The sequence below is a fragment of the Eleginops maclovinus genome, chromosome 17, assembly GCF_036324505.1.
Source record: "Eleginops maclovinus isolate JMC-PN-2008 ecotype Puerto Natales chromosome 17, JC_Emac_rtc_rv5, whole genome shotgun sequence".
Classification (NCBI taxonomy): domain Eukaryota; kingdom Metazoa; phylum Chordata; class Actinopteri; order Perciformes; family Eleginopidae; genus Eleginops; species Eleginops maclovinus.
This window is the reverse complement of record NC_086365.1, coordinates 11,243,726-11,259,607: the sequence shown is the minus strand read 5'-3', so window position 1 is coordinate 11,259,607 and position 15,882 is coordinate 11,243,726. Positions and strand designations below refer to the sequence as shown.

The 15,882-nt window shown below is 42.5% G+C and overlaps 1 protein-coding gene across 6 annotated transcripts in view; it reads right to left on the bottom strand.

The window, feature by feature from the left end:
• Positions 1 to 15,882, bottom strand: part of celsr1a (cadherin EGF LAG seven-pass G-type receptor 1a) — a 75,458-nt gene that overhangs the window by 35,769 nt on the left and 23,807 nt on the right. For all 6 annotated transcript variants that reach the window (XM_063905903.1, XM_063905901.1, XM_063905905.1 and 3 more), the window contains exons 2-6: positions 8,162 to 8,517; positions 7,787 to 8,075; positions 4,914 to 5,136; positions 3,488 to 3,603; positions 1,511 to 1,599 (exon numbers count right to left, since the gene is read on the bottom strand). In XM_063905903.1, coding sequence (XP_063761973.1) covers positions 1,511 to 1,599; positions 3,488 to 3,603; positions 4,914 to 5,136; positions 7,787 to 8,075; positions 8,162 to 8,517 — 1,073 coding nt within the window. The remainder of the gene's footprint in view (positions 1 to 1,510; positions 1,600 to 3,487; positions 3,604 to 4,913; positions 5,137 to 7,786; positions 8,076 to 8,161; positions 8,518 to 15,882) is intronic.

Genomic DNA, 15,882 nt, shown 5'->3' with positions numbered 1-15,882 from the left:
CAGACATGCAGCCTTAAACAATAGCTACACATGTCACCCTGCGGCTAACAGAGTACAGTATTGTAGCCTGAGTCCCCCCCTTTGATGAAAACGTCCACACCATGTATGCTATGGGCTCATAGCTGGTCACAAGAAAGAGGCGGACAACCTGTGAAATGTGAGACGGTTTGCCTTGTAAGCTAGCGTCAGGCCAAGAAGCAGGGCGCTCTCTTTGACAAGTTGCAGAACACAGGTGCTGCTGAAATGTGAGGCTGGAAGTGTTGGGTCAGCTAGTGACGCTACGGCTGACAGAGTCAGATACATGACTGTAGACTCAAAAGTCAGTGAATGAGAAGGGGGATGGGTGTCTTTTTGTCAGAAAATAGCATACATGCATAACAGTAGTGATCATATTAGCTTTGAAAGGTTATACAATAGGGCAAGCACATGGTGTGTCCTAAGTCCACACGGGTAGAATGGATTGGTTTCACTTAAAAATGGGAAATGATTCGGGGTTTAAACTACAAATGGGTAAATGTTTTAATTAATTTTGATATTAGAAATTGTATTCTTTACCTAACTTAATGTCTAAATTAGACCACTGACCAGGAGTTCATTTGAATGACTAAAGTGACTAACCTTCACTTTTAAATTCTGATGATTTATAAAGTTAAATCGGAACAAATCAATGGGATATACATGTTAAGAAGGCGAGTGCATCTTATTTCGTGTCTGGTATATTCTTATAAGAATGATGCCCGCGAGCTGTGGAAGTTTGTTAGAAATGAACACCAGCAATTGACGGTATTGTAAGCTCTTCTAATATAATATTACAAGTGAAGAGGATACATGAGATAGCATGTGAAATAATCGCTGTCTCTTATCTGCGATTTAAGAAAGACGCAAGAACACCATCGTGGGAACGTACTGCAATACGACATTAGACACTGTGAATGAAACAATCAAAGATGTCTGGCGGTGAAAATAATAATTCCAGAGGTAATAAAGATTCAGTTGCGATTGTAACAATAACAGAGTATCTACAGGCCCTTGCCTTAGAAATACATATACATTCACTGGTAAGCTGTGAGTGGGACAGTTGATGAACTTTTGACCCTTGAAGCCAATGCCAGGCCCCTGCCCTTCTTCCACAAAAGCTATACCATAATTTAGCGTGGAATGCTAAGGCAAGAGGGGTTAGCCCGTGTCAGAGTTAACGTCATTAGTCAAACCTGCCCTGTAAAGATAACCTCCTGAATCAGAAGTCAAGGTCAACTTCTTCTGTAGCTTCAAAGAAAGCCACATTTCATACACCCCCACGTTACAACCCCTGAACTTATCAACTCTCAACACTGGCTAATTAAGATCTCGAAGGGAAAAGTGCAATATTCAACGAGATTCTTTCATATTACAAAAATCTCCAAAGCTAAATCTCAAGGGTCGTGTCATGTTTTAACCCATTCACACATTTTCAAATGCTGAAAAGGGAATGGTGACTCGATAAGGAGGAGCAGTGTAGGTCGTTTCTCACCTTGTTGTAGTAATGGAGCTGGACAGAGTGCCATTGGCCGTCACTGACCCCCCCTGGGATGTATGGAGACACTGTGGTCTTTGTCTCACCTGGAAGACGAGGGAAGAAGAGGAAAGAGAGGGAAAAGTGAATTATAAATATAATTGAATTTAAATGGTTGCGCACATCTGCGACTGAATGCTCAGAGAAATGTCTGTTTTCCTCAACCACAGGTAATTGATTAGTTAGCTTTAAAGGCAAACTCTACGAACTTCCTTAACACACACCATGATCATAAATCAACTGAGAAAGCCAGTTTGAGTCGGGATCAATGGGTCTCAGTGAGAAGATTGTACAGCACAATGGCACCAGATTTACTGAGGGTTTACTGTGTTTGTCAAGGGCAGGAGGAGCCGGGGCAGGAATCCACTGCTCTGGAAATCAGTAAACAGTACGGCAACACTGAGTAATGTGTGTGTGTGTGTGTGTGTGTGTGTGTGTGTGTGTGTGTGTGTGTGTGTGTGTGTGTGTGTGTGTGTGTGTGTGTGTGTGTGTGTGTGTGTGTGTGTGTGTGTGTGTGTGTGTATGTGTGTGTGTGTGTGTGTGTGTGTGTGTGTCTGTGTGTGTGTCTGTGTGTGAGAGGGGGTTAATAGGTGATGGATCAGTTTTCTAGCTGTGCATGTCAAAAGAAAACAGAAAAAGAAGGAAGTGAGTGCATGTCCTTCTTTGCCCCATACTGCATTTAAGTCAAAACGCATCGGAGGATAAATACTGCGAATAAATCAAAGGTTTTCCTCTTATTAACCATGAATCATGTTTCTGAGTATTTAATTTGATGAGTCATACTTTAGACATTAAGTCATATTTCAGATTTGAAACAGGGACTTGGCTCGGCTCCCAAACAAGCTTCGCCCAACATAATCATAAGAACTGAATTCCTCGCACCATGGGAAAATTGGGCGACTTTGAAAACATAATTCATAAGCCCAGAGAAAATGTGTTTGATCTGCTATCCAATGGTTCCCAGTTTGGATAATTATTGTGGGTGTGTGATTCAGGGGTGGAAAGCAACTAACATTTACTCAAATTATGTTCTGTTACAATTTTAAGGTACTTACATTTTTCAGTAAATGTATAATTGTACTTCGCTACGATTCAGAATCTAATTTTATACTGCTACTTCATCTTTCTGACAACTTAAGTTGCTAGTTACTTTAAAGATTTAGAACAAATACATAAGTAAACAAATAAATGATGATCTATTGGTTTATGTTAAAGATAAGATCAGGATAAAGATTCACAAACTAGAAGTATATAAAGTAATTTAAAGCATCCCCACCATTATCATCTGCAACACTTGGGTGATGTATACATGAATGTTTATTTATCAATGTATCGTTATTCTGAAATGGGCCATTCAGCATAATAAGTCATTCTAATCCTCCTAACGCTACTTTTGTACTTCTACTTTGATTTTGTTTTAAATGACTTAGGATCTAAGAACGGTTTCCTAAGGTAACATTGCACATGATCTGTGCGTGTGCAAGTATGCTTGTTTCTGTGTGAATACATGCTTTTAAAACTTCCCTTCGTTGTTAAAAAAAAACGTTTAATGGTCCCATTATTGTTGGCATTTGTCTGTGTGTGTATAATCGGTGTTTTCGGCTAGTTTAGTGTCTGTGCCATCATTAATCAGTCTGACAGCTCCCTCACTGAGGAAGCAGCTGCTTTCAAAAACGCACCCATCTCTCTTACCACACACAGAAACGCCCGCTAAAGTACATGTTAAAACTCCGGTACATTTGGATACATGATTGCACTAACACACACAAGCACAGAAATACACACCGTTGTTCAAAGAAACCGCATGATGATTAAATCTTTTTAGGCGTGTCTTTTTGAAAGCCACTTCATATTAAGTGCATTAACATCTCCGTTTATCTACTTATAACGTAGCTGATATTAACAACAAATACTTCAAGCGGTCACTTCACTCACCTCCAGAGAATGTGAGCTGAATCTGCTCGTCAATGATCTCCAGAGCGATGAAGTCGTGCTTTTCATTGAATCGGCCGTTGTAGAGAAGCAGAGCGTTCCTCTCTCTGGAAGCAAACCTGCAGAGAGAAATTTTGGATTTTATAGAAAATTACAACAGATAAAATCCCAAAATGGAGATCCAGTACCTTCTCAAGCAGTTAGTGTCTACCTAACAAAATAGCTTTGACTTTTGATGTATACAGGATTAATTTATTTCGTTGTGAGACTTTTTTACAACTTTTTTCCTCTGGTCTTGCTCATGTTTCCTGTCACATATCGAAACATCTATCCAACTGAAACAGACCGGGACTGCACGGTTGAAAGCCTTGCAGATAGCCTTATGATGAAAGGGCAGAGAAGCTCTTGAGGAAAAGTCACTTGGAAAGGAAAGGCAGGATGTGTAAAGACTGGTGGGCCGTAGAGAGGGAGAAAGACCCAGTAAATACCTTCACTACGGCGGTACAAAGTTCACATAGCTGTCTGTGTGTGTGTAAGGTGAGGGCAGAGGAGTCAGCCGGCAGATGCCAGTGGGGCCGACAGAACAGGAAGTCAGGATGGCTGTAACCAAACACTGATAAGAGAAACTCATCACACAGCCTTTCCTGTTTTCACCTCACTGCAAACCTTTCTCACCGTCACCGTGTCGGCATGAAACTCATCATACCTATTCCCGGTAAAGGAAGATAATATTGAAAGTGTGTTGCAATTTTGCTGATCCAGGTTTTATTTCCTGCAGCAGTTTCACAAGCACACCTCATAACACCACACGTTCATAACGAGTGTGTCTTCTTTCCCCTTATAGAAGGGAATGGGATACAATGGAAAAGTGTGCACATGTCTGGACACGCCCCGGTTGACACACTTTAAACTCAACTGTTTTTATTTGTGCAGCTCCTCACGCTCCCTTAATTACAGTTTGCTACACACACTACTACAAGTATAACAGACATGTACTACTGCTGCTGCTGTGAAAAGGTGTGTAGTGCAGGGAAGCAAAACAAAAACATTATCCAGAGAGTTTAACAGCATGATTTTGAAATCCAACATTTTTGAACATCTTTACAGTCCAGTAAATAATTGTGGTACATACATTTGGTGGCAATTACTTTATATGCTGCAATGATTAGCATGTGTTAGCATGTATGCAGCAATTTGCATCAGCTAACGACAGCTATTGTTAGCTCTTTAGCTAGTTATAGCTAATTCAATCCAGCAGTGAGTGTTAAAGCCTGAAAAAAATGACTAAGGTCTACACGATATAGCAAACAGTCAGTCACCTTTATTTAGAATGTACTCCATACTGTTGTTTGAAAGGATTTAACAGCAGATGGTGTTGACTGGTAAAGAGAAGAAACAAAAAAAGGAGCAAAGGAAGGAAAGTACTCACATGAAGGAGACGGTGAAGTGGAACCTCTGCCGCAGCCCTCTGAAGGTGATGAAGGACTGTCCGGGGAAGCTGCGGGTGGTCATCTCACAGTACGGCTTCTCAAACTCTCCCAGTGGACACTGGCACATGAAACCACCAGCAAGCCGGTTGAAACACGTGCCGCCGTTCTTACACACACCGGGTTCACAGCGGCCGGAGGATGCATTCAGCTCACAGTGCTCGCCTGTTAGAAAAAAGCGGGGCTCAGTTGAATCTGTCGGATTTGACATTCATTTTTTATTTTGTTTACACCTTCAATGTTGCCTTGGTTTAAAGAGGTAATATCTTCTGTCTGAAACCTTTAGACAGAAGATATGTATGTCTGCAATGTGAATGATAAATGACTTGTCATATCATCAATCTATAATCAGGATTTAATCTTTTCTATGAAGCACAACGTCCACCGTTGACTGAAATATATGCATCATCTGTTTGGAATCCAGTTGTTTTTACAAGATGCTTTTGATTTTAAGTCAAGCACACTTCTAAAACTTTTTTTGGCCACATCAGCCTAAAAAAGCACATCTCACCATGAGCATCATTGGAGAACAAAGCCCTGTTTATAGGCCTTTTCTGGGAAGTGCAAGTTTTAACTATAGCGTCATTTGGCCATATTTGGAGAGAAGAAAGAGGATGAGAGATAAAAAAGGGGCACAGAAAGGGAGTGGCAAGAGAAAACACATCGTTGAAGACAGAGATAAGACATTCTTCTATTAAGTAAAGTCTGTAAAGCTAAAGTCAAGTTGATATGTTTTAACCACAGATCATAGGTGACCAGTTAGCTTTTCCATGGCGTCATTCTAGTTTTGGTTATATAGTTAAAAGAACACACTGTTACTTGAAAAATACATTTAAATACTTCAACTTTAACTAGCTATGTCTACCTTTAACCAGAATTGACCATTTAAGGAACAAGCTGTTCACAATCAAAATTGGATATTGGCAACTTTTGGTGAATACTGCAATGAAAAGCCTTTGTGCTTAGCTGCAGCTTAGAGGCGTCATTTATTAACCTGGACTTGGTACTGACCTCTATATGTTGTTTTGCCCTGCTATTGTGAGTTGGTCTAAATATTGTCAAATCCTCAGGAGACCAACTGAAGCATCCACGCTAACAAGGAGACTTTATATTGGCTCTTTGAGGTCTTGTGTGCCAACTGCAATTTGGGAGTTACCAAGCCAGTCCTTCATGAAATAGTTTGAAGGCTGCATGTTGATATCAGAGTTTATAAGATTGTATGATTTAATTTAGTTAATTACAGCAGTGGGGTCTTGCCATGGGAAATTCCTCCTAAATGACCATGTGTCTCTAGCTCAGTTTCCTGGCTCGGCTTATATACATTCCTCCACTAATACACTCTTTCTGACTGGAATATTATTTGTGATGGGTGCCTCTGTCCCATGCAGTGTTGTGTGTCAACTTTCTGTCCAGACAAGATCTCTCCACCCGGGACACACACAGACCCCCCAACACCACAGCGCTGGAACCAGCTAATGGCCCTTCTCTCCTCAGCGTAATCCTTTTTTCCGAGGGCGAATTATAAGGATCTGTTTCCCTGTAATGTCGGAAACCCAAGGAGAAGAGATCAGGCCCCCTTGTCATCAGCCCCATAATGGCGCCTGATGGGCCCTGACTATCTGGAGTTGAACTGTGACCTTCAAAGAGGGGACACCGGGATGTAGGTAAGGCAAATATGGTGGGTGAGCGGAGAAGACGGACATGGGGAGCAGGAGGAGAAGGAGAGAGAGGGACAGTGAGTGACACTGGCAGGTATAATCAGGTAATTACATCAGATAAAAGCAAGGAGGAAGAGACGGAGAAGTAGAGTGTTGGGAGAGACAGAGGGAGAGGAGGCATGACGGCTGTCAGGGGCCCCTCCAGGATCTATTAGAGAGCAGAGACAGTCAGCCAGGTATCAGATGTACAAGGGGGTAGTATGGAAGGAAGATCACTGACATTGGGAAATATTTCAGAAAGTGATTTCAATGGGAATGATGAAAGCTTCCGGGGCTCGTCTACCATGTAAATGCTGTGCAGAGTGACTGTAAGTGCCAGCTTCCAGGAAGACCTCGTTGTCATTTAGTCTAAATCTGATAAAAACATAGCTTTAGATGTAATGTACCATAAGATATTTTCATATATATAGATATATAGTCTGTGGAGTCTTGAATATGTCTCCATTTCCCCCAAACTGATTGATATTGTTTAAAATTCAAACTTGGTTACCTGATAATAACTTGTACTGAAACTTTCCTACAGTCTGTTCTTAAAAGACATCATAGCACCCATGCCTTTTTGTTTTTTGGTGATATCTGATATCTGGTTTTACAAGAATAGGCAGCATTCCGATACAGCAATTAATCTACTGTATGTGTGCAGGGGGTTTAACCTACAGCATAACAAAGCATGTCTTTCCTTCCTGCACTGCGATCGACCTGCAGCTACAACAATAGGTGCTGAGAGCTTTTACAACCTCTCAGTGAAGTACCATTTATTAAAGCACTGTCAGAAAGAAAACATGAGCCTCATAAAACATATTACACAAGGGCTAATATCAATGATGATTCATTTGATTATGATCAAAAATACTCTCAAAATAATAGGAATGAATAAGAGGTCTCAAAAGTAGTGATTTGTTTTATGCGATAGTCTTCCAACCTCTCACCAATGACATTAAACTCAGTTACCACCAACATCATAGTTAGATTTGACAAGATGAGGTAGGTCTTTAGTAAAAAATTGAACAGAACATCCTGCCGTTGTTGGTGGAGGGGGAGAGATACTATAACAAGTCAGTGATTCTGCTTGGGTAAGTTCTATGTGTAGGACTCACCTGTGAAGTCCTCCAGGCACTCGCAGGAGTACCCTCCCTCTCTGCTGCGGCATCTCCCGTTGTTCTTGCACGGCCCTGAGTAGCAGAGGTCGATCTCGGTCTCGCAGTAGTCCCCGGTGAAACCCAGCGGACAGCGGCAGCGCAGCCCGTTGATGGGGTGGATGGGCCTGAACAGAACCGTGTCGGAGGCGATGAAGGGAGGCGAGCTGTCGAACTTCAGCACCGACACACACTTCATGTAGTTCTCACAGGGCTCCCGCAGGCAGATGTTGTCATCAAATGGCAACACCTGGAGAGAAGAACATCAGCCTTTAAATTCTAGTTAAGTTTATGTGAGTGTGTGCATTTTAGAGTCTGTATACATGTATGTGTTACCTCCTGAGAGGATATGAGCCGGAGCAGGGTCCTGTTGAGGTAGATCTGCTCCTGCAGCTCCTCAGATGGGAAGAACGTCCCTTTACCCGGGGCGCCTCCTGGTTGAAGCGCCGAGAAAGTTACGTTGAGGATGGAGCCCTGCACGTCAGTGTCGTTCTGGATGTTGAAAACAAAAACTGCCTCCCGTGTTGTGGAAAGCACGGCCGCTACGCCCTCGAGGAAGAGGCTGAGCAGCGGCGACAGGAAGCGCTCCTGGGACATGTTCTCCAGACGCACCGTGATGCTGTTGGTCAACATGTCATCAGTGATGATGGTGACACGCAGTGTGCATAGGGCCATAACGCGATGGACACCATCTGTAAAAAAGGGAGAGAGCAGATATTACACTGTTTGTCTTGACAATCAGGCAGCTCCAAGTGGCATTAAAGCAACAAGTGGACAGAAAAGGACACAAATCGCAGTGACAGGCAGATTTTTAAAGACATGAGGCCAGGCTTCAGCAAGGCGAGTGATTTTCTGTGATTTCCTAAGAACAAAGCAGAGGAATGTCACATTAAGAAGAACAACAATGACTAAAAAAGTCAAAGTGTTTACAATGTTGCAAATAAAAGTGAAATAGTTGGGCAATGCTTTCGTGTTTTTTAGATGCAAAAGGCCACTACTTGAAGCACAGCCCAACTCAATACTGGTTGGAACCAATCCTATCTCTTCTGCCCACTCTACACTGTGGTTTAACAGCTTGACTTGTGTACTTTGTATCACTTTTGCCGCTAGATTGAATTAAGCAGTTTCCAGTCGGGGCAGATTCTGTCTGATTCAAGCCCCGGCTGGGAGTAATTGGATCAGTCTAGGATTTCGGCCCCTAGGGAGGCTTGGGTCTGGTCTCATACCTACTTCTGGCACAACTGTAAGCTCTGGTGCCTATGGAGGGAAACAGGAGGCTATAGGCTACAGAGGGCACAGGCTGGGTGAAATACAGCTGACAACAGGTGGTGGGGCCAGATGAAACTCGCAGGGGGCATAATACTGTTGAAACATGGCAGGGAGATGGGTCAGATTGCAGAGCTTTACTAGAGAGTGTGTCATGTGTGTTGGGGTGAAAGAGCCACCGTGAGGTTCGACCACAGATGCCCTGTCACTCTCAGGCGTGGATGAGGTTGTTTCTCAGGACCCTTACTCTCCTCACGCAAACACAGATGCACTGTCGATCAGAGCAGGGTGTGGACAGGCCGGCTCATCAGAGAAGTCTGGAGCTAACTGCTAACTAGACTGGAGGTCAACTACGACGGAACCAGGGCCGATAACTCACGATGTGAAGCTACAAGAGGGTAATTTATTTCTGGTCGCACATAAATCAATAAGCATGGTGGGCAACAAGAGTCACCAAAAGCGCACATACAAATGCACACATGCATTAACAAGTCACTCTGCAGGACGGTGATATTAAGCAGCAGCTGTGGTGTAGTGGGCTGCTGGAATGGAGGTGCTCATTCAACAAAGTGCTGAGTATCAGTTGGCTACTGTCTCTGCAGCGCTCCACACCTGTCACTCCCTGTAAGTCGGGGAAAACTCTGTTATCCCACTTTCCGCCCGAGATCCATTAACTGACATTGAATACACACATGCTGCATGGTCTCACATACAAATGAGTGCACACACTCTCCGGGTTTTTGTACAAAGTATTCAGATTTATTCCTTCCTTGCATACAAACAGACAAACTCCACACTGACAGCGATGCTCAGTGTTAAGCTTTTACATGATGACTGACACTGGGCTCTGACACGCAAGCCGTGCTATTTTGTGACTAAGTAAACTATATAGGATTAACGCTACAATACAGTCAGGGCTCTAAGAACTATTATCTTTCTCGGAGCAGGGAAGGCAGAGGACGGTGGAGGTGGTGGGTGAGGAGAGTCATGACACCACTTAGCATGAACTAGATCCAAAAATGAAGGACCATGAGGTGGAAAGGATCAAAGGATCATGCAGCAGAATTTATGGGGCACAAAAAACCTAAGGGTGTTGCTGAGAAATTCCAATTCAGATTTCATTGCCTTTGCAATCATGCGGCATCAATTATAATAAGTAGTTTATTTTTAAATATTGCACGAGGAAGGCAACACCTCTGCTTTCTTACTGAAAGATTGGTTACTAATATTTGCCACACTTTAGAAGAGATAGTAGTTTGTTACTTTGGATCCATTCTCTTTCAGGGTATCCCAACTCACACTATTTATAGCGCCCACCAGCTGCTAGCATGGGATCACACACACATACAGAGGATGGGCCGAACCATGGAAAGGGAGTGTCACGGACATACTCCACGGAAAAAAACATTCTATGTGTGTAAGCAAGCCAACACACATGCATATAGGCACCCCCCAGCACAAATAGACACACACGTTTAACAGGCCTTTCTTTTAGTGAGTGTATCTTAAATGACCCTTTAGGAAAAAACAAGCATCAAAGCTGCCGATCTCAACTCTTTTGAATGACCGTGGGTAAATGTTTATTAACTGTACACTACCCTTATCTCTTTTAGCTGGCATGATGACGAGACAAATGGATACAGCTTGTAAAACAATTGTGTAAAGCACATTGGTTATGCACTTAACAGCCGTATAAATATGAATCTGATGATAAATATTATCAGTTCAGTCGGTAGATTGTATTTAATGAGGTTTAGGTGGATTCATTATTAACAGAAATAAAAAGGAGTTATATAGGCAGGCCACACATTTAGAGTCCCACAGTGTAGGTGGTGAAGCCCGGTAGGTGATAAGAGCTGTTAATGACCTGTGAAGCAATGACACACTTGTGTTTGAGTATGACGACAAATGACCACACACTCGTGCACACACATTAAAGCTAATAAATTTGTCTGTCACCTGTCAGCGTGCTCCCCTGGCCACATAGTTCTGTCTAACACACGATTGTTGACACACATTCTGTCCAGCTGTCACTGAGGGACAACCACACACAGCTCCAGGCGACACACCAACACGTATATGAATAAATATATTGTATTATACATACCATCTATATTATATTCTATACTATAAAGGAATTTAATATAAGATTTTTACTTCAAGTATATTCAAACACCGCAAGCGGTTCCTATTTGAGACATGGCATAACTATTTAGTTTAGTCTATACGGTGACAACTGTGGTGGCCACCCCCTGCCGAACTCCAATGTGTAAAATCAACAACAGTGTTTAGTCAGTTAGCGAGAGCGTTAGTCAGTAAAAAAAAAACAGAACAAACAAACATTTGTTGCTGCGACAGGTTTCAGGGAGGTGACAAGCCCACCACAGAGACACACTTCACCCCCTACACACAAGTCCAGCCCTCCTAACACTGTATTGAAAGAAGAAATCAAGGCAACGCATTTCTCTCCGATATGCTGCTGCTTTCACTTCATTTGCTGTCTTTTATTGTTTAGTTTTTTGCTCCACAGCTATGAACAGCAGATAAAATGTTCAACCTGAAGCTACTTTTTCTTCAGTAGCCGTTACTCAGCTGACGAGTTATTTCCCTCCTGCTGACATTTATCATGACTAAAGAGAATGGTAATTGAGAGCTTAAAATGTTACAAGCTCAAGGGAGGCCCACCATTATAAAGACAGGAAGACTATACGACAATGCATTGTAAAGAAAACGCTCTGCCATTTTTGGCCCCGCAACACTTTTTACTGCACAGTTAAGGTTTTATAGCAGAGCAGCCAATGAAAACGTGCGTCAGGTACTTTTAAATACCAACGAGCGGTGGACAACTTGCTCCCCCTCCCTCTGTCTCATTCTCTTTTGAAGAAAAAGGTTTCACATATTTGAATCAATACAAAGCCTGTAACTTGAGTGGCTTTAAGCCAATCACTGAGCAGAAATTCAACTGTCAGCTCCACCTTATTGGACACACCTGAACACCCCCAGCCAATCAAGAACGGCAAACAAACAACAAGCCTGTCTTTAGAGGTGATCAAACACACACTGAACAGTTCAACATGAAAGCCTATTTTCCGTTCTCTGTTTCCAATAAAACACCTCAGCAATAGGAAACGTTGCCCAAAACAATGGCTTTGCTCAGAGTTGAGTTCAATAAAAACGTTCTTCCTCAGCTTTCTTCCTCTCATCTCCCTAATCTCTCTTTGTGTGACCATGCTCCATTAAAACATTTGACTTTTTCCTCAAAGGAAGCATTGCCATCAATGGTAATTCCTAATGTTCTGTTCAGAGGCCAACAAGATGTCAAGTTTCATCCCCCTTTCGCTCCTTTTCTCTCTCATGGCAACCAGCGCCAACATAGGATCGCATATCAGCAGCCAGCAGACACGCTGACAGACATCCTGTACACTGGTAGCTGAGGGAAATAACCCTGCAGAAATCACACTGTAAACGTAATCAAAGCACCATCAATCAAAATACGTCAAGCCAGATCGACAAGCAATAGAAGAAACACAGAAAGTCAAACTTTTTATATCGCAAAACATTACATAGCTAGACTTTTGATCTGGTTAAGCCCCCACTCTCTAAAATATATATCATTAAACTATACATGAAATTATATATTTGATTACCTCACGAGCTGTCAAACTCTCTTACATGTTATTTTGGTAATTAACCAATGGCTACTGTTTTAAGCAATACTTTTACATTTCTCTTGCTGAGAGTAAGACGAGTAAATTGACACCGCTCACATGTCTGTCAGTTTAACATAAAACTGCGGCTAGCACTCAGTTAGCTTAGCAATGGAAAAGGCTATCTTGGCATGTACAAAAAAGGATAAAAAAATCTGTTTACACGCCACTTTAAACGCTATCCTTAACCTATATATTGTTAATACAACAACTGAAATGTAATAGTGACAGGTATAAAGTTAGGTTTCATTAACTTTTGAACAGAGCCAGGCTAGCTCTTTCCACCTACTTTCAGCCTTTGTGCTAAGCTAAGCTAACTGGCTCTAGCTTCTGTGGAACACATCTTCTTCTCAAACTCTTGGCAAATATACCTGTAAGTGTTTTTCTTAAATGTCAAACCTTGACTTTAAACAATTGCAGTTTCAAATCAAAGCTATGTAGGAATAGTCTACTAGAGCCAAAGTTAGATCCTTCCCAGGAGGATTCAAAACATTTAGTTAAAATAGCATTCTGTATAACCCAGTTTCACATATTCCAATTCAAAAGTATATATTCAAATGATTTAGCTTCTTTAGCTCCTTAACCATGAAGCAGTGGTGATTTCAAATGCAAATAAAGGCTAACCAAGGGTAGATGATTGACCACAGGAATGCCAGAAGCAGCTGGTTAACAGATACAGACCAGAGAAAGACAGATTTATGGGTTTATCAGACATGACAATGTATATGTCCATGACACCTGCTCCATTTTTATTTCAGAGCTTATAAAAAACAACATTTTTCACACCAAAGTGATAACAATTCTTGCTATCTGAAATGATGATTCTCTAGAGGCCAATGCTTAAGTTAAAATAACAGCCAAGAACAACTTAATCGCAGCTTTATATCAGAAGTTGTGAATCTCCTCTACACTCGCCTCTGTCAGCTTACACTCAACACGATTGAGTTTCTATCTGCTGGCACTGCTGAGTGTGTGAGTACAGTCTCTCATATCTAGAAGCACTCAGCGAAAGACCCTCCCATCCCCTTTACAAGCAGTTGGCTGTATTTTTTCACCTGGTATGCCCGCCTGTAAGCCTGAATGAAGTATTGAGGAAAGAGGAGGCTCCGATTTAAACACTCACACAGACACATGGCGATAAACTTGACGGACATGGGGGACAGCCTCGGCGAGAGGAAGGGTAATATACTATGTGCTATTTAATATGCAGGGTGAGTAAGATAGGGGCAATGAAAACAGCCATAAAGAACAGAAGGGAGATGAATTGGGTGAAGTTTGTGTTGGTATGTATTTCACTTCTATCGTTTAAAGCAGGGGGCTGATTAATTCTTGTGTCAGGGTTACAAACTGTGTGTGCATGTGTGTTCATATATCTTCAGGGCTACACACAAATACAAACACAGCTGTTGCAGTCTAATTTCCCCAAAACACCTGCAGCTCCTCAGGAAGCCAAACACTTCCCCTCTTTTCCTCCTCTCTTTCCCCTTTTCTAATCTTCGTCCTTCACTCAGTGACCACCTTAGTGGGATTATCTCCGACTCTCTCATTCTCTCTTCAAGCCTGCATAGACGGAAAAGTGGCAGCAGGCACACAAAAGAGTCCTTTCACCCCAGTAGGGAGTAGTGGAAGAGGGTAAGGAGTGTGGGTGAGGTCTGGGTGTTGGATGGGTGGGTGTGTGCCCCGGGGTTGTCAGAAGGATAACATCCCGGAGAACAGGTGGGATTACACACACACACACACACACACTGACTGAACCAGGATCAGTGTTTGAGCCTATGAAACAGGCCTGACAACAGGTGGGAAGGAACCAGAGACCTTTTGGTGACACAACTGCCGAACAACGGAGGTAGTAAATACATTTTAATTTCAAATAAAAGATACCCAACGAGTTGCTCTGGGTCCCATTTAGAGAAATAACTAAAGGCACAAGCCATCAAACTGCCAGTATTAACAGCTGTATTGCTAACAATATATCTTTTACATCTGACAATACACGGTTGAAACGCATCTAGTGAAGGCGAAAGGTTAGAAACCCTCCGCACTTTGATAATGTAAGACCTTTGGCTTGGCACACGAGGGAGTTCAGAAGCCTGTATCAACTTCTCCTCCACCTTCACCTTTAAGCAGAATGGACCTTCACAAGCCCTCCACAAGTGCCCTTAGCGGCTGTACTTAAGCGGAGCACTCAGGGGCATCGAGTGCCAGGCAAAGAACCGACCCGGCTAGAATATCTATGTCCCATTTAGGATCCTTGGGAGAGAGCGGTGGAAGAATAGCAGCACTGTTCCCGTCCAGACAATACTAAACGAGCCCGGATGAGGAGGCCAGACAATGCAAAATGAGCCCAAATGAACGCCTGGTTTGTTTCCGCGCCTGAGGGTCGAGTACTTGTTTGCTCAAAGCATGTTCGACTTTTGCCAAAGAAGGTAATTAATCACGGAGATACTAGAGAGACCTTGATCAACGAAGTGGAGATATGGACATGAGATTGAAAGTGGAGATGGACGGAGAAAAGGCATCAGGACCGTTGTTGTGACAAAGCAGATAGTAGTCAATATCACATTCTGTTGTTTACAAGTTTGAGAAAATGGGGATTGAGTAAGGTGTGAAATGAGAAGAGAAACAACATTGTGGGAAACTAGATTAAGCTATCCAATCTGCGTAAATCAATGAGGAATAAATTCTTTATCCATTAAATCCGACGGTGTCATGCGATACTTGCATGGCTCACACAAACTCAATTAGAACATTTCAGAGCATAACACCAACAAACAGGCCTAATAGAGCACTACCAAGCACCACTAGCTTTAAATGTCCAGGCACTATCAAATCACTCTGTGTGCAGCCCCGCTTTTATAACTGATTTTAAAACACTGGTAGATCCACTTAGCTGCTCTGCTCAGTCTCTTAGCTGTGTCAGCCGCCCCTCTCCCTCCCCTTGCCTCTCTCCTGAGCCGAATAATCAAGTTAAAGCCCAACACTTCTCCTAATTAAAGGTTCAAAAGGTTACAGCTTCCAGGTGTCGTTTCGCTCTGTTTTCAGCGGATGATGCGGTGGCTGAAAAAGAGAGGAAAAGGAAAATCT